At 41.3% G+C, this 22944-nt stretch overlaps 1 protein-coding gene across 1 annotated transcript in view; it reads left to right on the forward strand.

The window, feature by feature from the left end:
- Positions 1–22944, forward strand: part of LOC104056965 (vasoactive intestinal polypeptide receptor) — a 110903-nt gene that overhangs the window by 76120 nt on the left and 11839 nt on the right. Inside the window, exons 7-9 of the mRNA XM_054059770.1 lie at positions 15164–15317; positions 17565–17625; positions 19980–20049. Of these exons, the coding sequence (XP_053915745.1) occupies positions 15164–15317; positions 17565–17625; positions 19980–20049 (285 nt within the window). The remainder of the gene's footprint in view (positions 1–15163; positions 15318–17564; positions 17626–19979; positions 20050–22944) is intronic.

A 22944-nucleotide genomic window follows, 5' to 3' on the forward strand; every position in this document is an offset into this window, starting at 1 on the left:
AAAGGAGCTGGGATATGATTTTCGCTTTCAAACTCAATGTTATCAGATGGAGCAAACATTAAGGAGGGAAAAGAGGTGTTTATCTAAAGGCCATATTGACATAGTGGTGAATACATTTAGGCAGGTCATTGAAATCACCAAAATAAAGAACCTTGATCAGAAGTAATCAGAAAAAGAAGGAACCCTCCATAACAAATTCATAATTTTAGATGAGCTACTGGCAGCTAATAGCATCGAACTGCGCACAGTCCAGCAGATCTCTTCTGGACCTGTCTTTTAAGGTCATACAGCACCAGAAAAAAGTCCATCTTTTCCCTTCCATCCTTCTAATTTCTTCCTTTCCTTCTGGCTTTTCTGTATCCTTACTCTGAGTTCTGTCCCTGTGTTATACACATATCAACCTCTCAGCTGATAACGAAGAGCAGCCTGCTCTGAGGTTTTCCTCTAGAACTACCTGCAGAAAAACGCGTTCCAGTTACAGTGACCCTCTGGGAATTTTTCCCCTCAGTGATTCACTGGCATCTGTATTCTGTAGAAATGGGATTTTATCATGAAGGTCTGTGAATGGTTAGAATGACACAGAAGCTGGCATAAGGAATTGCCCGGTGCCAGCTGCCATAGATAATTAGCATTGGCAGAGGAGCAAATAACCCAATGAGCCATGGAGTTTGAACTAACCTCTCACCCCTGTGGGAGTTTGCGCTGGGTCACGACTGAGGCACGACTGCAGAAAGCTGTGTGAGAAGTGTTTGCTTCAACTGTCCATCCAGAAACACTTCTGTGTATAAATATTGTTTATATTTTGCACTTTGTCCTGCAGAATCCACAACTCCTGGAAGCCAGGGCGCTTTCAAGCAGATCCATGGCTATCACCATTGTGTGTGTTTTTCCTCATCGGAAGATGTTTATGTAAAATGCCAGCTCCGGGTGAATGGCTGGATGATACACAAGGGTTATAAAAATATGTGGAACAAATCTCTCTCTGCCATGCTAAGCTGAGCATAACTCTTGCAAAATCCGCACCCATCTTCACCCAATATTTTGCACGATGTTTTAGGTTGTAGGAAAAAAATACCTACATAAAATGCAGTGAAAATACTTCTCCTAATATTCTTCTATTTGTATAAATAGCTATAAAATCCACTGGTTTTATACAGGTTTGGTTGGATTAGGTTGGCTTGTGTTTGTGCTTTGAATAGGCAAGATAAAGTTTTGACTTGGGAGACCTGAATGCTAGTTCATGTACCCAGAGCCTAATATACAATCTACTGAAAGTTTTGTGTTTCCACTGACAATAACTAGATGTGGCCTTGAGCTCATTGAGTCTGAGGAGAAACTTGAACAAACATTTCAATTTACTAAGTGCTCTCACTGCTATGCTGCACTAGAAGAGGATAAAACCAAAGCAATAGCAGTGTTTTATTAGGAGAGAAAATACTGCGCTGAGTTCCTTTGAGGATAAAAGGATAAAATTATCCCCCTTTCCAGAACAGATTCAGGGCTATAAAATCCAAACAAACAGACACTTCTCCCACTGTTCCTGATGGAAAGATTAAATTCCTGAATTTAATAGAATCATAGATTCATCGAATGGTTTGAGTTGGAAGAGACCCTAAAGATCATCCAGTTCCAACCCCACTGCCTTGGGCAGAGACACATTCCACTCGATCAGGTTGCTCAAAGCCTAATCCAGCCTGACCTTGACACCTCCAGGGATGGGGCACCCATGACTTCTCAGGGGAACCTGTTCCAGTGCCTCACAGTAAAAAAATTCTTCCTAATATCTAATCAAAATCTCACCTGTTTCATCTTAAAACTACTACCCCTCATCATATCCCTGCACTCCCTGTTAAAGAGCCCCTCCCCAGCTCTCCTGTAGGCCCCCTTTAAGTATTGGAAGGCTGCTAGAAAGTCCTCCTGGAGCCTTCTCTTATCCAGGCTGAACAATCCCAACTCTTGGACTGTCCTTGTGCTCCAGCCCTCCCATCACCTTTGTGGTCTCCTCTGGACTCCTCATGTCCTTCCTGTGCTGAGGACTGCAGAACTGAATGCAGTAATCCAGGTGAGAAATAAATTTGGCATTACCTGTTGCAGTAAGAAGACTCAAAATGATGGTTTATGCACCATCCACACAAAAATCTTTGAAGCTCTCCAGCAAGAAGTGTGTCAATACTCCAATACAGTAGGAGCTCCAGTACATGCTGATGTGTTTGCAATTGAAAAATACTTGCTGACAGGCTTTGCTGCAATAGAATTTTACTTCATTTTACCCTCTGTGGGAATCTCAGTTACAATGTTAACTTTATGCATTTTAAACCCAAATAGTTTTGGATTACCATTGAGCAATCTGAAAAATTAAGTTTATTTAGCGTTTCTTAGGGCCACAGAGCCTGAGAATGCAACAGTTAGCATTTCAGGGCCAATGATCATTGATCCTAGCCTTGCACAAGGTGGCCCAGGCCCTTTGTCCCACACCAAGAAAAGTAGGAGTAGCTTTTCAAATGTCCCTCATGCCTTTATTTTCTCCCCAGCTGCCCAAATCAATTAGGCTTGTTCTTAGAGACAATGGAATTCCGTTGGCTCATGTAGAAGCAAATGCCTAAGCTTCAGGGAAGGCTGGCCCTCCAAAAGCCCATTGTGGAAGTTTTCCAGTGGATAACAAAACACTGCCAAGGACCTTGAATTTCCTAGAGGGGTAGAAATAACAGAAGAGTCTGATGGCCACATATGCACACAGCGTGTTGCCCAAGGTACCAGTCAGCGTTAGTAGACCAAAAACATTTTATCTCTCTCTGTCATGCCTTCAGTCATAAAATATGTCTGTAATTAAGTGTAATTAAATCATCCTATTGTCTTAAATTGCTTAAAAATAGATTTTAATATACTCAAGTGTGTTACACAATCTGAACTTTAAGCACTGAACTGTAGAGAAGGTCAGGCTAGGAGAGGTCTGTGAAATCACCCACTCCAACTTCTTCAGTGACTATTTGTTCTGATTTGTTCAGAATACATTCAGTCTCAGTAATCGGTCATTTCTGACGGAAATCTTGCTGCACATGGCTTCATTGCATCCAACAATTACTCACACTGCATGAAAAACTGCTCCACTTCCCAAATTGTATTTGCCTGTGTTTCTCTGAGATTTTTTTTTTTTTTTCTCAAGAGGCCTCCTTTCAAGTTGTGGTTTTTCACACGAGTTTTCTTAGGCTTAGTGACCTTCCATCTTGGCGTTCCCAATCTTTATCTTCCCCTTTCCATCTCTCTCTGGAGAACACCCTGTGAAACACAGTAGCCAAAACAGCAAACCTGGTAGAAAGATTGAACTGAACACTTCAATTGTTGTTTCTTTGTCTGTGTGTGTTTGTGGTTGTGTATTCGTTTTGACATAGTTTCCTTACTGTAATATTTGGATAACATAATGATGAACTACTTGCATTTCTAGCCTAGGTAAAGACAAAAAGAGCCAAAAGTTTGATATAGACAAAGATCAGGTTCTACAGATTGAATTCAGGCTGACTTCTTCTGAGGTCTGCAAATTTTTCTTTGCTGAGGATTCAGCTAAGGGAGACCAAATCAATTATCTTTTTCCTTCTGCAATCCAATAGGACAATCAAATTCCAACAAAAAATTCTCTGCAAAGAAAGGTGGGACTTTCAGCAGTTGTGAACATATACACATATCTCATATTTTCAGTGTTAAAGATTAGGATTTTCACACAAGCTTGCTCATGCCAAGTTGATAACAGCCATAGGCCCTTTGTGGAGTTTATATATAGAAGCTGAAGACAGACGTGTTTTCCTTTCCAGCACAGCACCATCTGAGGCTACTTGGATCCATATTCTCTGCCTCATGTGAGAGTGCCTCAATATGCAAGCTGTGGAAGAGATAGAAGACTATAAGCTTTTTTTTCATGCCCTTGTGTAAAAATGAAATGAATAGTAAAGGCTCAGTCTTTTCATCATGTTACAACCTCTGGGAAAGACATTTATTCTCACCTACACAGAGGAGTGTGAGCTCTTTATAGCAGCAGAGGCGGGCATCTGCTGAACTTTGGCTGACTGGCTTGGGAAAAGAGCCTGGCAGAACTCTGAAGACAATATGAATCTTTCCCTTGACTTTAATTGGAGTTGGGTCACTCCCCAAAATGTGTAAACCCATCAGCTCACACTTTTTCAGCAGTTCAGCCCATTGCTCCAAAACTTCACCCCACCCACTGAGTTCAATGGGACCATCCAGGCGCAAAGGTGCTGCCTGAGATAAGGAAATGCTTTACAGCCTGTCTTGCCATTAAATTGAGGCCCCATGTGAAATGATATCCACCTTGTTTTTCTCAGCTGTGTAGTGTGAAGAAGATCCTTGCCCTTCCCTCTGAACAGGTAGCAGCCGCGTTTGGTTTTTATCATAAGGAGCAGCACAAGGAGCAAAGGAAAAATCACTGCTCATTTGAAGTAGAAGTTTCTCACTGCATTCTTGCACTCATGTCCAACCCTGACCCACCTCCCCCATGTCCACAAATTCCTGTGGAACCCAGAGAAATGGTTCCTGTTGGCTTCAGGAGATGGATGTTTCAATGGACAGGCATCAGTTCTTTCTGAGCTTTTTTGAAAGTGGTTGGTTTCTGCTTAGGATTCTGCTGAAGATCTTTATGATGTTGCTGTTACATCACAAACCTAACACATCCATCTCCTTGGTGTACATTTTTACTGTTAGGTAAAGATATTTGCATCTGCAAAACAACTTCTATGAAATATTATCTTCATATCTGCTGAATGATATCTCACAATCTTGTGTAGAACTGAAGAGATATCTACTTGCCTAAGCCCTCACTGATGTTTATCATAGGATCATAAAATAATTGAGATTGGAAAAGACCTCCAAAGTCATCCAATCCAGCCATCAGACCAACACCACTGTGCCTACGAAACCATCTCTCAAATTGCCATGTCTATACATTTTTTCAACACCTCCAGGGGTGGTGACTCCACCACTTCCTTGGGGAACCTCTTCCAACGCTTCACTACTCTTTCAGTAAATAATTTTTTCCTAATATCCAATATAACTTTCCCTTGGCACAACTTGAGGGCATTTCCTCTGATCCTATTACTTGGGAAAAAAAGTGAAGTCGGTCTAAGTCTTCTCATATATGCCACAGGGAGAGGGCCTGAACACAGGTAGTTGCTGTGGAGCTGATAACAAACAGTAGCTTCTCTGTTGGTGAGACTGCAGTTTACAGCTGCCACACTTAAAGACTTGGTTGCTGCGCCACATTCTTCACAGGGACAGTCACAGATGGCAGTAGGAAGTAAGGAATAAAAGGGATCATGAATAAGGATTGCAGTGTTTAGGGCTGAAGCTCTGCTAAAAGAATGTGAGAGAAGAAGGAAACCAAGGCTTGAAGTCTGGGTTTGGGAAGAGAGGAACATGCAATGATGGAGGATGAAGGAAAACTTGTGTCAGAAAAGCTAAAGATGAAATATCATCATTTTGAGATGGGGAGGCAATGACTGGCAGTAAGAGATGAATCTAGGCACTTGGTGTGTTGTACTGGAGGCATTCCTGGATGGCAAGTGAGTAAGGTCGGTGTCACAGGATTGGGATTCTGCTTTAGAGAGGTGGGATTTACAGTAGAAGTTGTGCAGCAGGAAGGGGCTGAATTTCAACTATAGCTCAGCCAGCATGGGCAAGCCTAACCAGAAGAAAAATGGACCATGGAGACCAGGCTCTAACATGTTTTTAAACTGTTTTGTTTGGATAAGTTATCGTCTTGTCTACTCCTTTGGTCCTGTAAATAACCCAGGAGTGAAGGCAGAAAGTTAGACTGTGGACAAATTCTGGAACAAGGACTTCCTCTGTATACGTGACTGTATCGTGTACGACTCAGCAGTGCCTCAGTCACAGACTGGCACTTTAAAGCTCTCTAGTATTGCCAACAATGAGAGAAAATGTGATAAGTGCAGGGAAGGACATTATTAAAACTCTGATCACCTTCTTGTGAGGGTGTTGAGGCACCAGAACATGTTGCCCAGAGAAGTCGTGAATGCCCCATCCCTCGAGGTCTGCAAGACCGGGTAAGACGGGACTTTGAGCATCCTGATCCAGTAGAAGATGTCCCTACCCATGGCAGGAGGTTGGAACTGGATGATCTTTAAGGTCCCTTCCAACCCAAATCATTCTGTGATTCTCTCTTTAGTTGTTGTCTTGTGGTTGACTTGCCTTATTGCTGAAGATGCGTTCAGAAGTGCCATTATTCTGCAACTGATGGGCACAAAATAGGGACAGTTACTCCTTTTACCAAGATAATTCTATTTTTCTGTCTAGCAGAGGCTAGACCAGCTTGAGCTAATCACCAGCTTAGAAATACTCACAAGAATGCCCTCAAAAACCTAATGAGTATTCCTAAGAGACAAAATAGAAAGACCAAGTCCCTCAAAAGGGTTGCATAACCCCTGTTAAAATCAGCAGAAGAGAAATGCTTAAATAGCCTTGAGGATCACAGTCATGTGGCTTAAAATTGCTTCTTATATGAGGAAGAGCAGGCTTGAGAGCTTCCTACTGAGCTCAACAGATAGCGTTGTATTTGAGGAAGCCTGTGTGGGAAGTGGGCAAGGCATAAAGTGCAGTCAAGCAGACCACATTTTTTATAATGTGAACTAGTACAGCTCCATTTATATTCCTGGAGCTGACAAGGGTTCTACAAGTGCAGGATCTGACCCTGCCATGCTTTGCTGTGTTGCAGGCACATAAAACAGAGGCTGCCTCATGTAACTTCCGTGTTAGCAGAGACAGATTTTTTAATGCCTTGTCATTTTCAATGGGCTTTCAGCTGATGTTGAGAAGGTGAGAACACAAAGAAAGGCCAAGGTTATCTCATGGGACTTTAGGGTCTGTATGAGTTGAGCTATTGCTAGAGAAATGATACTCCAACCAGGGAAATTATAGTCTATCCAGGTTCAGTAGTGGAAGCGAAGTGGAAGTGGTGGTAAAGGAAGGAGACCTAATGTCTCCATCCTTCTACAGTCTTGATGGAAGCAGGTAAGGCTTAGCTTGCTGAAGTTGTGTGTGTGCGTGCACATGTGTATGGCTGTACAGCGCAGCTCATCAGGCTAGAAATAGCATTTCTGCTTTATAAAACCAGTAACAAATCAACAGCCTCAGACACAATTCAGATTATAATGGCTTAATAAATTGCCCAGTGACAGCTGACATGAAGTTACTGTTCCAGTGTATACTCTTAGACAGCCATGGGTGCATGAAAATGTATCGTGACCTAGAGGAAAGCAGGGTAAGATAAATTAGATTAATCTGCTATTACCAAGGCTTAAGAGCACTATTGCATAATGTTTCTGGGGCACCATTCATGCAGAGCAGCATGTTAACAGGGAAAATGTGCTTTTGAGGCCTCTTATCTCTCTGCCCGAGATAGATGGTGACCGTGGATTCAGCTACGTTCATCCATCTGCTCTATTTTTTATAAGGTTGAGTTACAGTTGAAGCCACCACAGGCAGCAGGAGCTGAAGGGTCCATCATCCAGACATACCATTACTATTTACATTAGGTCTTTAAAGAATTTTTTTTCTTTGTTATAATTCTTGATAGATGAGAAATTGCTTTAACCAAGGCTTTGAGCTTGACAACTTACGCACTCACAAACTGAAGGCTATTTGCCTCAATTAGAAGTCACTTTGTTTCTGTTAAGATGACATTTTAAGAATTTCCTTAGTCAAATTTATCTATGCACAACTGGTATTAAACTCTCAACACCCACAATTTCTGTACGTGTCCGAGGAAAATTTGACACATGGGTTTATATTTGGAGGAACAGAATCACTCAGTAAGAAGATGTTTTATTTCCATCAAAAATTACCATTGACATCATGCTGAATTTCTGCAAATTAGGCCTCTAGGGCAAAGCCCTGTTGGAGTCAGCAGGGTCTTTGCCACTGGCCTCAGTAGGGTCAAGCATTACCCTGTGTAGTCAAATTGTCTCGCAGAAGACTATGCACAGTTGCAGAAGGCTGAAATAACAAATTGATATTCACATTTTCAGTTTGCCAAATCAGCATCTGGAAATGTCTCTTCTACTGCAGTTTCTCTTGCAGGACCATGGCATTCTTTTCCACTTTTCTGTCAAAGACAATTAAGTAGTGAAAAGATAATATATGAAAGCCAGTAGCCTTGAGCATGGGGATGGGGCAATAGCCTGGAGCTATAAAGAATATACAATATTATATCTTAGCCACCTCCTCAGGAAATGTCCAAGCCAGAATTACCAGTCATTACTGAAAGAACACCTCTTATCTCTCTGTGAAAGTGACTTGTAAAAGAAGATTGCTCTATACTATAGTTGATACAAAAATCCCCGCTTGACTGGGCAAAAGAAGTTTTCCTTTTCTTTCAAGTAAACAACACCGACTTGGACAACATCATCCGAGGCAGAGTACATTGAATATCCTCACAGTTTCTTTCTTTACAGAGGCATTAATACCTAGACCAGTACGGTCCAGTCCTCTCATCATTTTTTGTTTTCACTCAGAGATTGAAACAAACCTTATAAAGTAAAACTAAAGCTAAAAGCAGAGAGAAGTACCCCATGAAAAACAAAAACATGCATTCAGAAACTAAGTCTATCCTGAAATCTCCGTGCAACATGCACAGAGATTAATAGACGATACTGAAGTATGGACATTGCTGTACATTATCTGGATTATAAAATGATTGGGAATTTGCCAGTTGTATAAATTCCATTGCCAAGATAGTGAGATGGGGAATTAATCATACCATGTAATCTTACAAGTAGAGCAATTATTTGATTATTGCATCCTCATTACAGATTACATCATGCCTTCGCTGAGGTGGACATCTCAGCAGAAAAAGAGCTGGCATGGAATTCAGTCTGATTTTGCCCTGTGATATGTGAATCAGCTCGAGATTGAAACTCCTGACTTTAGTTATGATAATGACACAAGTGTCATGGCACTATAGTCATAAAGATGTAGGGTTAGGCCAGTGCGTGGGTCTGAAGATCCTAATTTCAGCACATGGTGCTTGCTTGGTGCTACGCCCTGTTCCAGGTGTGCCTTGTCCACAGCATCATGAGTGGGTTCTATAAAAAGCTTTTAAATACAATTGAGGAAGCCTTCTTGACCAGACTGGGGCAAGGAGCAGCTGTTGCTGTGGGCAAATTCAGCGTGAGCCACTCAACAACTAGCCTTACAGATAGGTCATTTCTTCTGGGCAACATAAAAGCAAAGTGCTGGATAAATCTGTCACCGAGAAAATGAGTTTTCATCTGTCTTCTGCTGAAGAAGCCTGCAGAAATCTTCGTGTACAGCTCTTCCTCCTGAATCAGTGGTGGTAGCCCAGGTAAAAGGACTTAAGTACTTTAAAGGTATTTTGAGACCTCCAGGTTTCATGATTGGTCAAGGTGAATCCGAGCCCACGCTTTCACTTAAAGCTCTGGGAACTGTGCTGAAGGCACTGTCCCAACTTCATAAATAGTGCCAGGAGCTGCAGCATTGCCCAGAGTTACATATGGTGTTTTAAGTTTATCTTTAAGCTGACTTAAATATCTGTTGGTGCTCTGCCATAAGCCTTCCACAGTGCAGGAAGCCACAGAGTTCAAGGGTACAAGGACAGAACACAGGGTCTGCACAGGAGAGGTCATACACAGAGAGAGACAGGTCAGGTTGTGTGATGGGGATTCCTGTGACTGGGGGGATGAGTCTCAGGCAGACTGTTCACATTGCAACGTATTCCTGGGCCATCAGTGGTGAGTCGAGTGGGAGTGTGATCAACCACTCAAGTGCCACTTTGTGCTTCTTTGATCTAAATCCTTTTGACCCAAGTCTTAAACCTCTAACACACCATATCCCCAGTGAAAAAAACAGCAAAGGCTTGTGTTAGTATAGCGATGCCCTGTGGTGCCCCTTAGTGTTTCTGTGAAGTTAACTGACCTCTTTTTGGAGAGTTTTATTGCATTCGTAGGGAGCTGATGCATGGTGTTTGTGTGCACCTCTCTCAAAATTTCATCATTCTCAGACCAACTTCTTCCAACTAAGTTGTTTATAATGAGCTAAAGAAATAGAAATATAGTTGGTCAAGACTGACAGTTCTTAGTGGTTCTTAATGAGGAGGGATGCCTCAAGCAGAGTTATTACCACTGAGGAGTATGACATATGTATATTTAATGCAATGACAGATTCACCTCTGAGGTAATTACTGCCTCCAGTATCAACCACATTTTTCTAGATGAGTCAGCTGGTTACTACATCAATTTCAGGAGGAAGACATTTTTTCCCCAAGGCTAGCATTGTTTAAAAACTTAAAATGCTACTAGGCACAGGGAAGAAGCCTGGTAGGGTAGTTGCTCGGCCTTGTTTTTCTCACTCTTAAGTTCCTTTTCTTTGCCTCTTTCTCAGAAAGTCTGATTGCACCTTGAATGCATTCCTCCTGTGATCTGAGCACTGTGTTTTCTGCAGCTGCCATAGAACATGAATGCTGTGCTGCATGCTGGTTGTGGGTAGCTGTGTTGCTTTTCCCATCATTCCATAAAACCCTGAATTTGGCCCACTATTGACACCCTCAAATTTTTACCCAGCTTCTCAAATCAACACTTTTCAACATCGCACCAGCTTTCTAACCAGCTGCGTGCTTCATCCCTACTCACCCATCTCCTTTTGGAAAAGACAGAGTATATTCGAAGTATAAACACCTCATTAAATATTTGTCCTAAAATGACTGCAAGAAGTCCCCTTCTTTTTCAAAGCAAGTGTGATCGCTGATCTCTTCTGCCTTCTCTACTACTTTGTTAGACAATAAATACATGTACGCTACAGGAGGTGTTCAAGGCCAGTTTGGATGAAGCTTTGAGCAACGTGATGAAGTGGAAAGTGTTCCTGCCCATGGCAGTGGGAGTGGAGCTGGGTGATCTTTAAGGTCCGTTCTAATCCATATGATTCTGTGCTTCTATGATTCTGTGCTCGGGACAACTCTGTCTCAAAGGGCAATAAATGCTCTTCATTTTGAATGGAAATACTTTCTTTGGTAGCTATAGTCCTGGTTCCTGACCAGGAGGTAGACAGTGACATCCATGCTTAGAGAATGCTAAACACTCCTTGATAAGAGAGACAGTATTTTGCATCCACTTTGTACAGATGTGAACATCCATCTAAAATACAAAATGATAGAAATTATTTCCATGTTATATCTAGTTACCAAGTTGGATGAAACCAACCTTTCAGAACCATATTACAATGCAATATGTACATTTTTTCCCTGTCTTGCTATCTCAGCAAGGATTCTTCTGCCAGCTGAGCCATGGGGATCTCATACCTCTTAAAATGCCTGTGAATTTCTCAATGATCTCTACAAAAAAAATCCCTGTCTTTCCAGAGCAACAGCTGGAAGGTCAACACACTACCTGACAGTGCCTAAAATGACACTAGCACTCTGCTTTTAAGCAGCTGACTCATGCACAGTGTCTTCTTTTCAGATAATCCTGAGTTAAACAGTTGTAAATGTACATTCTTACATAGATGATTGGGCCCATACGAAGGCATGGGAGGGTTGGCCCATACATTAGGTCAAAAACACGCCTCATCTCATCAACAAGCAAACTTCCACAATGATTAAGATTCAATTTTCTTGTTGACTATGAGGAATTTAAGGAGAAGAACGAAAGTGTTTTGTGGGATCCAAGAGGTTTCCATGCCTTGTTTTCTGAAGGCAGAATCCATGTCAGTGGTTAGTCACTGCTTCCCAAAGAATGGAAGCAGATAGGATCCACTTGGGTGGGATGGATCTGCCATCTGCAAAGCCGAGGAAGACCATCTCACTGCAGCATCTCATGTGGACATGAGTAGGGCAAGATCCGTGAAGAATAACAGGATAGTAAGCTGTTGTAAATGAGGTAGTGGAAGGGAATAGAAAAGGCAGTACAGTAAGGCTGCTCTTCCTGCTGCAAATGTCTTTTCTTTCCATAGCTTGTGTTTGTCTTTCAATGTTGACACATCATGAGGTCTGCTCTTTATGAAAAAAAGTCTTCTGTGAGATATAACAGCTCGTCTCTGCCTAGTGTCTGTCATTTAAAGGGTAAAGTATCTTATATAACTGTGGAATTTGTTTCCCAGTATTGTAACAGCCATTCTGAGGCTGAATCCAAACAATTAGGAAGGTAAAGACCCATTACTAAGTGCTGCATGTAATAAAGTCTCTCAAAAGCCAGGAAGGGCTGTTATCCAAATGTGTCACTGAGTTGGATGTCAAAGAGGATTCAGTGAAAGCAGAAAACTGCAATCAACAGCAAAACTGCAATTCTTGTAGAAATATCTGATCTAGTGTAAACTTACCCAGCTTAGACAATAATAGCAAGAAGTCCAGGCAGTGAGAAAGTAGCGTGATTTAATTTTTAAGACAGGACGGTACATCTAAATCTTTTCCAGTGCAGGGCATCCCCATGCTGCAGGAGATCCATGGCTGTGATAAATTATTGCCGTATGCTTAAAACAATGCATAAAAATATCTTTTCTCCAGGTAAAACAAAAAACGCCTGTGATGGTAGCATCTGCTTAAATAGCCAAGTATCCTCTAGCATGAAAGAAACAATTAATCTACTACAGGTTCCTCAGAGAAGAAGTTGCCAAAACCCAACTGCTGCCCATGTCCTCTGTTTTCTGCCTCTGTTAGGCAGAAAACATGTGTTTTTTGTAAGCAGCCTTTCCTGGTCCTATAAAGCATTGCAGTTCCTTCTGACATGTTCAAGCCTCATGCCTCTGCCATAGCTTCAAGGCAACCATCCAAAAAGGATTCTCCAGTGTTCAGTCCCCAAAGCAAATCCATGTTTGAGGAGCGTGTGGTTGAGATGCATCAAAACTGCTCCCTTAAACATCGTGTCTCAGAGAATCATAGAATAGTTTGGATTGGAAGGGACCTTAAAGATCATGTAGTTCCAACCCCCCTGCCATGAGCAGGGACATCCCACTGGATCAGGCTGCCCAAGGCTCACCTGTGAGCTGCAGATTTAGGGCAAAATACAGCTGAGTATTCTCACACCAGCAAATCCTCGCTGGCTGCAGACACACCAAGCAGTCACGCAGGCTTTGGGCAAAATAAACGAGGTGTGTCAGTGTCCCACAGCCATATGCATACAATAGCAGGGAGAAGCACAGAGCAAAGGGATGCCATAGGGAGGATCCTCCTACATGCCAAAACCTTGTCGGTTCAGCTCTGTGTCACCTTTCCTCCCTGGGAGTTAACTGCCTGCTTTGCCTTCACCTTCCCCCATCACCACTCAGCAGCAAGTCTCTGCTTATACCATCTGCCTCACAGGAGGGAGTTGATGTGCATATAAATTGATTAGTAGGAGCCCATGACATACTGGCGGATGCTAGAGGAGGGTTGCGTTCATTTTGAGCAATCAGTGAGGACCAGTCCCTCTCCAAAACATGTGAGAACAATAAAACACTTTTTCCACACTTCTCTTTTTAACCAGTGTGTTTCATAGCAACTGTTCTCAGCAGGAGAAGGGAATGGGTGCTGGAGGGATTATGAGCTTGTATCTGGTGCAAATCAATTATTGCTCTAAATTCAACATATTTCACATGCAGGGCACCAGGGAAGAGCTTCTAACCAGAGGATCTAAGAGCTAAATTCTTGTGCCTTTGCCTCAGTAACTACAGGGGCGGTTATTACCCAAGGAGACTCGTTGAAGGCAGTGAAGCAATTGCTGAATCAGCATCTCAAGGAGGCTTAGACAGCATGGATGAGTGTAATGATGTAACCAACGGTCTCCTGTAAAGCTGCGGCAGGACACAGATACACCACATGCTGGGGCCATGGCCAGGACTGACACGCTTCTTTGGGCAGCTTATTTCTACCCTCAGGTGTTTTTCAGTGGGTTTGTCACAAAGAAATTTCCCATTTCTTTCTCTTTCGTAAGGTAACTGCTCCTATTGCCTGTGCAGCAGTAGAATATTCATGTAATGAGTTACTGCATTTAATTATTCATTTCTTAAAGAAAAAACAATATTCCTTCTCTTTTCAAATCTCTCCCCTTCCAATACAATCACATCTATTCCTACTCATTAGTGTTTACCCTACTTCTCATTATCCTTTTCTTTATTTTGAAAATGTGTATCCCAGTTCTTTTTTTCTTAACTGAGCATTCACAATTCTTTGTAGACTTGGCTTTCTTCAAACCCCTGACTCGAGCCACTTTAGTTTTCACTATAACTACCAGGCCATAGAGTGATTACAATTGGACTTTGCTTTCGAAGGTCAATTACACAGATGATGATGGTGATGATGATGATTATTATTATTACCACCACCTGTGGGTAATAGTAACAATAGGTATTATTATTATTACAATTATTACCCCGTTTGTTCAATTCAGAGGCTTCATTTCTTTGGGTTCAGGGACTCCAGTAATACCAGCAGGCAGCCCCACTGAGGATGATGAGGAGAACTGTCATGCCCAAGTCACTCAGGGTGTTTCTTGTCAAGATGCTGACAATAGTGCCAAAAGTAGAGTAAGAAATTCTCACCTATTCTCATTTACTCTCTGGTGCAGATCACTTCCATCACACTGAACCAAGGCTGCACTGTAAACCAGTCACTGAGCTGGTTTCAGTTCAAAGTAGCAGTTCTTTTGGAGGGCTTTTCTGAACCAGTGCAATGCTTTGCTTCACAGCTCAGCCCCACAAACCCACCCCTGGCAGAACAGAGAGTCTGGTGACTGTACATCAGGGCAGGACTTTCTGGCACCCTCAGCTTCCCACAGATATGCATCCAAAACCTACAGAGAGTAGCACCATGGTGGTAGTGATCATGATCCGGCATATCAGCCTGTTATTGCTCATCAGAGTTTCCAAGCTTCAGTGCATCTCCAGGCTCACACTGTCAAATGGCCTCCAGACCTGATCTGGCTCTCTCAAGGATGCGCACTGCATGCTCAGTGCAGGGGTTAATGTATGTCAAGCATGTCCACCCCAAGCAAGCTTGGTAGGGTTTTCTGCTTTTTGCCATACAGCTTATTACACAAGGGCTTCAGGTGCTGCAAAAAGCAATCCCAAAGTTACACACAGAGTAAGTTTCAGTGGTAATTTAATGTGTTTACTACGGAAACATGATGCAGTTCACCACTCTTTGTTTCTTCTCTTCCAGGTAGGCTGCAAAGCCATGATGGTTTTCTTCCAGTACTGCATCATGGCCAACTTCTTCTGGCTCCTGGTGGAAGGGTTGTATCTTCATACCCTGTTGGTCATCTCCTTCTTTTCAGAGAGGAAGTATTTCTGGTGGTACATCTTGATTGGCTGGGGTATGCATCTTCTCTAGAGCTGGCAGGCATTTTTAACAGCAATATAGTCCCCAAATTTAGGGGTTCAGATGGAACCGAACTTGCTGCCAAGAGTTGTTAGTGCAACCATGAACAGGGTCAAGTGATGGCCAGAGGAATTTAACAGCATTAGCTTAAATCAATCAAAGGTATTTAAGAACTTAGCTTCTGCTAGATTTATTGATAGTTGAGTACCTCCATGTCTTTGAGAACTGTGGGCCTGAAACTCATCACCTTTGTAGTCATTTAGTGATTTGATCTCGACTGGGATCCCAAAGTTATCATCATGCATTGACCTTAAATTGTAAGGATCTCTCCTAGAAAAGCAGGACTCCTGGAATGAACCAAGCACTGCAGTCCTTCTCCCTTTCCTTATCTTTTTGAATTCAGGCTAAATAGCTATCTTGAGATCCAATCGCCTGTGTGCTAATGCTGATAACCTTCTGCTTACCTGCATTTGTGATTTCTCCATGTTTAATGTGAATGTCTCATACAAGTAGAATAAAATAAAACAAAAATAAAATCAAACCAAAATAAAATAAAATAATAAAATGAGAAAATTCCAAGGAAGACACAATTAAACTCTTCACAAAGTGTCTCAGAGCTGAATTGATGCAAATTAATCCTAGCAGATCAACTTCTGTTCTTTCTCCAAAGAGGAAAGAGATCTCTTTTCCCCTTTAAGCCATTTAGCTGAAGATTTATGTTTAAGTAAGCAAAATGGCTTTCTGTTCCATGCTCTCGACAGCTGAAACTGCGAAATAATTAGAGCGGGGAAGAATCTTGAGAAGAAAAGAAAAAACATCAAATCGTGCCACGTACAGGGGTATGCCTGGACTCAGGATTTGATCAGTTAGCCATAGAGTAACTTCCATTGAAAGTGACAAGAGTTATGCTTGAGTTCACACTGTGGAAGAGAGGCAATTCTCCATGCTGTAAGCATACGAAGAGACGGTGTTAGCATACCTTGTTTCAGATACAGTTATTTAGGTCAGAACTTCTTTAAACCTGCATTACACATAGATATCCTTTCTTTGAGCACAGTAGAGCTGGCAGATTTTAAAGAAAAATGTGTGAAACCAATGATTTTAAATCAAAGGAAATCTCTTGCACTCGTGATGTATTCTGAGGTTGCTTGGATGAGGAAGGGCAATTCAAGAAAATGACAAGTACTTGAAGGATCTTTTGGCCTCTCAGTCTTCCATCATTTGCAAGAACATCAGTGATGGATCTGAAATGGATCATGCAAGGATTCATAATTTTAAGACCCATTACAATTCTGTTTTTATTGTTATTACACTTGGAAAACACTGATAGCAAATAATATGCAACACTGACTGATGGAGAACAAAGTGACATGTCCTTCCTGGAGTATTTCCAATCTAAATCCAACCAAAGACAAGAGACAGAGAAAAGAAGCACCACAAGGATGGAACAAGACCACTCTAGTCAGGAAGAAGATCATGGAGTAAAGAGCAGAGGCAGGTTCATCTGGCCAGCTACGGACAGCTACATATGAACTTGTCACTTCAGGCTCTCTTTCTAGTCAATGGAGGTCCAGGCAATACAGTCAGGGGAGTCCAAGGTCGTATTTCTTGTGCCAAGGCAAACATCTAAAGTAGCTCAGATGACATCTATGTTAGAAATACATATTTCTTCCCATTGATACTAAAGAGAGTCTGTGGTGACAGGCTTAAAATACAGGTGTTCAAACTGTAGATGTCTAAAGCGATTCCTGTTCTTTGCATTTCACTGTCATAGTAGTATCATAGTATCATAATATAGTAAGGGTTGGAAGGGACTTTAAAGATCATCTAGTTCCAACCCCACTGTCATGGACAGGGACATCCACTAAATCAGGCTGCCCAACACCCCATCCAACCTGGCCTTGAACACCTCCAGGGATGGGGCAGCCACAACCTCCCTGGGCAACCTGTTCCAGTGCCTCACCACTCTCATGGTGAAGAAATTCTTCCTAATGTCCAGTCTATCGAAAGTCTTTTTGTAGGCACTGCAGCAGGAAGAGAAATCTGCTAGGGAACTCTTCTTAAATGGCCGGTAGGAGAGAAAGGCAACATCTTCCTCGTTTGACATGTGAGCATTGAAAACATGAAGCATTTGCCCAGTCTTGAGGGAAGGCTGAGGGTCAAGAGAGATGAAGAGTCAGGGAGAAAGCCCTTAAACATTGATAATAATCTCTGACAGTAACACTCTCTCTTCTCTTGTCAGGTGCCCCCTCTGTGTTCATTACTGCTTGGACTATCGTCAGGATCTACTTTTTCGATGTCGGGTAAGCCTATGAACTCAAATCTCTTTACTATATAATTATTCCTTCCTTTATCTCCAAGGAAGAACAAGGAAATCCCCGCAGTTTTAGTAACCCAGCTATCCTGCCTTAGCCCCTGTCAGAGCAGAGCAGAGGGTTTCCCCTGCCACCATAAACCTGGAAATGCTCCAAGGTCTCCCTGAAGACACACGCTTTAGATGAACTGTGGCGAGTCACTCACCCTCTTTGTTTCCCACACTCTTGGTCAGGATATTTGCAGGGAATTTGTGAACAGACCCTGATGGTGTGTTTGGCCCTGTGACTCTGTGTATTACAAAGATACCAGCTGAGCAGCTGACCCAGAGCTTTGCATCCTGCAGATCTGACCCTAAATATGCTGAAGCAGCAGATAATGAACACACCCATTATCTCCCCATAAGAAAAACTGTAAAATCTCTGAGTTTTCCCCCATGACTGATTTTAGGATCTGTTTTTCATCCTCTTTAACCTAACAGCTGCTTTTGATAGTTTATCTAAGAAGAAAATAGAATACCGCTAAGTAAATGAGGCAGATATTACAGCTATCCAAGGATATATTCAAGTAAACAGGATCTGATCCTGCCATCTTTCTTCATGCTTTTATTCAAGCAGTCAAACTTTAGCAATTGGAAAGGCTTTTATGAGAAAATAGACAGAATAACAGAATCAGGTGCTTCTTGTGTGTTCACTGCGCCTGCCTTTGTTTCTAGCACCAACAGCATATGGTTACCTCCATTTTCTGTTATGCATTCTCTCTCTCCAAATGTGTCCTGATTTGTCCTTATTTCAGTAGGAGAAGCAGCTCAGATTTCTCATTGCATTTTTGATGTATAGTCATGCTAACACATTTCCTGAGGGTTACTGACTTTTTTTTTATGGTTTTACTCTATCTGCATAAAACTGACCTTATTTACTCTGTTAATAAATAGCTTCTACAATGAGATAGAGACCAAAAGATTTAAGCAGTCTGAATACCAATTCTTCTTACTATATATTCCCACTCAGGCCCATCAATTCTTAATAAAAATGCAGACTTCTTTGCATTTTCCGGAGGTTTTAAAGCTATGTGTTTTTGTGCCAAGAAAAACAGGGTGTGAATTTACAGGCTATGCTAATAGCTAACAGATATATATATATTTTTGTGTGTGTGTGTATTAAAATAGCCTACAGAGAAAAAACACAGGAAATTAATCCAGATTAAGTAACCTTAATTATGTAAGATTTGTTAAACAACATTAGGTCTCTATTTAAACATTCAAACTCTAAATTAAAGCAACCTTTGTTCAGACTGCCTGAATTTATTTTAAAAATGAAGTGCCCTAGACATAATTAGAGCCACTTCAGCTCTAAATGAAAAGGCAGCATGCACCTGACCAACTATAATCATAGAATCAGAATCATTTAGGTTGGAAAAAACCTTTAAGATCGAGCTCAACCCTTAACCCTTAACCACTGCCAAGCCACCACTAAACATGTATATGAGCAAATCACTTTAGTCTTCTGTTACAGCGAGTGGAAATTTAGTGTGTAATCCGTGGAGTGCAATTCTCTTCATTCTAAAGTTAATGCTTAAAATAGGTCACAGGAACTGTGCCTTAAAAGTACCTCTCTTCATCTTCTATTATTTGCACTTCCAACACTTTGTATTGGATGAGCTGAATCCAGGTGAAATGGTTTATGATGGATTCCACTAATCTGTTTCAAATATGAACGCAGACCAATTTTCATGAGTGCTCTCCTAAATATGAACCTTCAGTCACCTGACTGTTGTGAGGTCTGCAGATAAATGTGTCCCAAGCCGTATTAGTCATTTCCTCTTCATCCCTATTCTGTCATTTTCTTGTTGGCCTTAAAATATCGTACCAGGTGTCCTAGGTGAATGGTGTGGTTTGCAAACAATTCTGACTTCAGGATGAAATAAATCGCATGCTACGGACTTGTGTGGCTAGATCCATAGCTCAGACACAGCTAGCTAGATTTAGCTGGACATTTAGCTGGCATCCCAACATGCCTGTCATCTTTTTCAGAAGGGCATGTTGTTTTGTTTTTCTTTTTTCTGGTGGTGCCAGTTGCTTTGTGCTTAACAAAATCTCCATCCACGATAGTGGATAGCATCGGAAGTTTCATGAGTCTGTGATTCTGTACCTAACAGTGCTCAAAAATGCTTCAAATCAAGTCTTCAGTCCTTCACAGTTCATACACACCAAATTTAGTCCTCTTCACATAACCTAGCACAGCCATTTTTAGCCTTTAGGAAAACCAAGTACCCGAGAAGGGTACATAGCTACTTGCTTGCTTGCTTTGCTTAATGTTTTAAGTCTGGTTTTCTTTCTTTTTAGGTGCTGGGAGGAAATAGTGGAATCCCCATTTTGGTGGATCATTAAAACTCCTATTTTGGTGTCTATTTTGGTAAAGTATCAGCGCATTCTGCTGGCTGCAAAGCCATCTTTAATACTAAGGGGGGTGAAAGCATGTTGAGAAGTGTTCTGTGTATGTTCATGGAAAATACATTGACAGATAAAATCCCACCATGTATTGAAATGTCTGTGTTAGGATGAGGAAGTTCACCCTCCATATAAATACCTTTACCTTTAAGGATTGGTCATGGGAAGAGCTTGAGTGACTAGACAGCCAAGGAGGAGCCCATTTGATTTAACTCTTATCTCCATCTCATTTAGTTGCCCTGACTGCTCTGGTGCAGTAGTTATGGGTGTGTGTAGCCAGAGGAGGTTGAGGAACACGGTTAACAATCCAAGAAAGGCTCATCTTGCCTAATGAATAAGTGGATGTCTATATTAGATCAGAAGAATTGTTCCATAAATGTATTTGTTTCTCTGAGCTGACCATATGCAGAGCCCAGGATGACTTGTTCAGTTGTAGATGTCAACACTATAGAGTGTGTTGTATGCTACCATAAACTTCTACCTAGGTAAAAAGAGATTAGATGAATTCCACAAGACATTTGCCTCTTGTTATAGCATCCAGTAAAAAGTTGGATTCCAGCCATGTGTTTTTAAAGTAAGTTCTTGAGAAGCTTAGCTAACTTCCAGATAAAACAACAGAAATACTTCTTACTTCTCAGGATATGATTTACTCTGACCATAGAAACCATGACTCTCCTAAGGAACTCTAAGTACTTCCATACTTGTTGAATATTATGTGTTCCCTCTGTCAGCTGTCAAGCCAAGACTTGAAATCAAATGAACTTGAGTTAAACTTAGCTTCGAGTTTTCATAAACAAAAACATGTATGTGGGAAGGAAAGAAAAAAAGGGCAACAGAAATCAACACAAATATATCTCTTTTAAAGAGAATTTTTTTCTTAGTCATACATTCTTCTCATTCCACATGCATTATGACCTTTACAAGAAGCCTTTTTTTCTGCAGCATTTGTCATACAGGGATTCCAAACTGAAAGAGTTTGAATAATTACATCTTACTTTATTCACCTCACCGAAAAGAAATACAATACTTAGGTGACATATCTCATAATATTTATGTCATCCTAGAAAGCTATAGATAGTATTTTCCCTTCCTCAGGATAATCCCTTTGTAAAGAAATACACCCTGTTCTCCTCGGATCAATGAGTCTGTATTTTCTTTTGACCAATATATTATTTCTTCATTGCCAAACAAAATTTACCCAGCCATTTCTGATTTTCCTTCTGCAGATATCATATAAATCTGTTACAAAGAAAAGGGCATGATAGCTGTAGTCTGATGAACAGCAGGTTTCCTCAGGGAGGAATGTAACTTTTTCTACATACCTACAGGAATAAAAAATAGATATCAATGAAAGAAAGAAATACCTATATGGTATATATAAGATTTATAAGATATGTAAGATATATAAGATATTATGCGCTAGGAACAGATCAAGTGCCTTTGATTATACTCAGGCTGAAAAATAAACTGAATAAATTCTTCTGTGGCCTGATAGCCATATTTTCTACCATGCAATGCTAAGGCTGTGATAAGCCTGTAAATCACACTCCACCTGACTCATCACTGCTGTGTGTCCATATTTGCTCTTGACCACTACAAGTCAACACTGTTGGTAATTAACTGCTCTGATGTTACCTTCCGTACTACAGCTTATGTGCTATCAATGCTCATCAGGGCAATTGATCTAGATAATTCTGGTTTAAACTGACAAATTTGACTTGCCACTAAGTCAGCTGAAAGCAATTTTTATAAGGAAATTAATATGAACAGAAATTGTGAAAAATGACACGGCATAGGTAAAAAGTGATTAAGCAATATATCATAACCAAGAAATATGACAAATTCCAATCACTCAAAGCCTTTGAAAAAGGATTGAGTGTCTAAATGAGAGATATTTTTCTGTTTCCTTCATTCACCTATTGTGGAGATAAATGTAGAAATTTCCGGAGGAAATTTTACAATCTGTTTTTGCAGGAAATCATATTGGCTGGTTAATACAATCCCTTCTAGCTTTAAGTCTCTAAAAGTCAGAATCATTTATGGATTTTCTAACCATGGAAGGATAAAGAAAGAGGCTGTGTGCCAAATGAAAACTAAACTAAGTCTACAGAAATCTGTCATGTCTTTTCCATTATATATATTGCATGAATAACAACGTGATTCAATGATAAGACCTTAAAAAGAAGTAGTTTTGCATTCAATTTATGCCATCCACTACATGCCATTAGGAAATTGTCATTCCTGCCTCCACGTTTTTGCAATTAAATATGGTCAACATTGCCTGAGCATGTTGATGGAGCACTTTGAGGTTTTTTGAGTGAAAAGCACCATCTAAAATCTAGGTATGAGCTAGGGTCCTCTGGTCTAACATTGTAGGAAAGAATGTTTTCTGTTGTGTCGCTGAGATCAATCACTTGTTATAAAAGGTCTCCAGCTTCTCTCCGGAGAAGACATGCCCCATAGCATTGAGTAGAGGCAAGCTTAAATGGGTACTGCTTTGTGTTTTGTTTTGGTTTCCTTGGCTTACCACCTCAGTCTTTGACATGCTCAACAGGTGGTCCCATGCCACCGTCTCCCGAGGGCTTTGACGTCCGTCGCTCCGCTAACTCCCAAGGCTCCTTTCCCACCCTGTCGTCGGCGCTCCCAGGCGCAGCAGGACGTCGTGCATAGCTGTGCTCTATGGGTTTGACATCATCATACTTGGGATATATGACACAAAGTCCCAAGCAGACTGATGTCAGGCCCAAGATGCCTGCCATCCTGTGTCAGTTTACTGTGTGCTCCCAGAGCGGGGTTCTCTGCTCATGGCTTTTTAACAACAGCTTCCTCCATGGCAAAAATAATGCAGTGAAAGGAACTC

This window comes from Cuculus canorus, chromosome 2 (assembly GCF_017976375.1).
Source record: "Cuculus canorus isolate bCucCan1 chromosome 2, bCucCan1.pri, whole genome shotgun sequence".
NCBI classification, from domain to species: domain Eukaryota; kingdom Metazoa; phylum Chordata; class Aves; order Cuculiformes; family Cuculidae; genus Cuculus; species Cuculus canorus.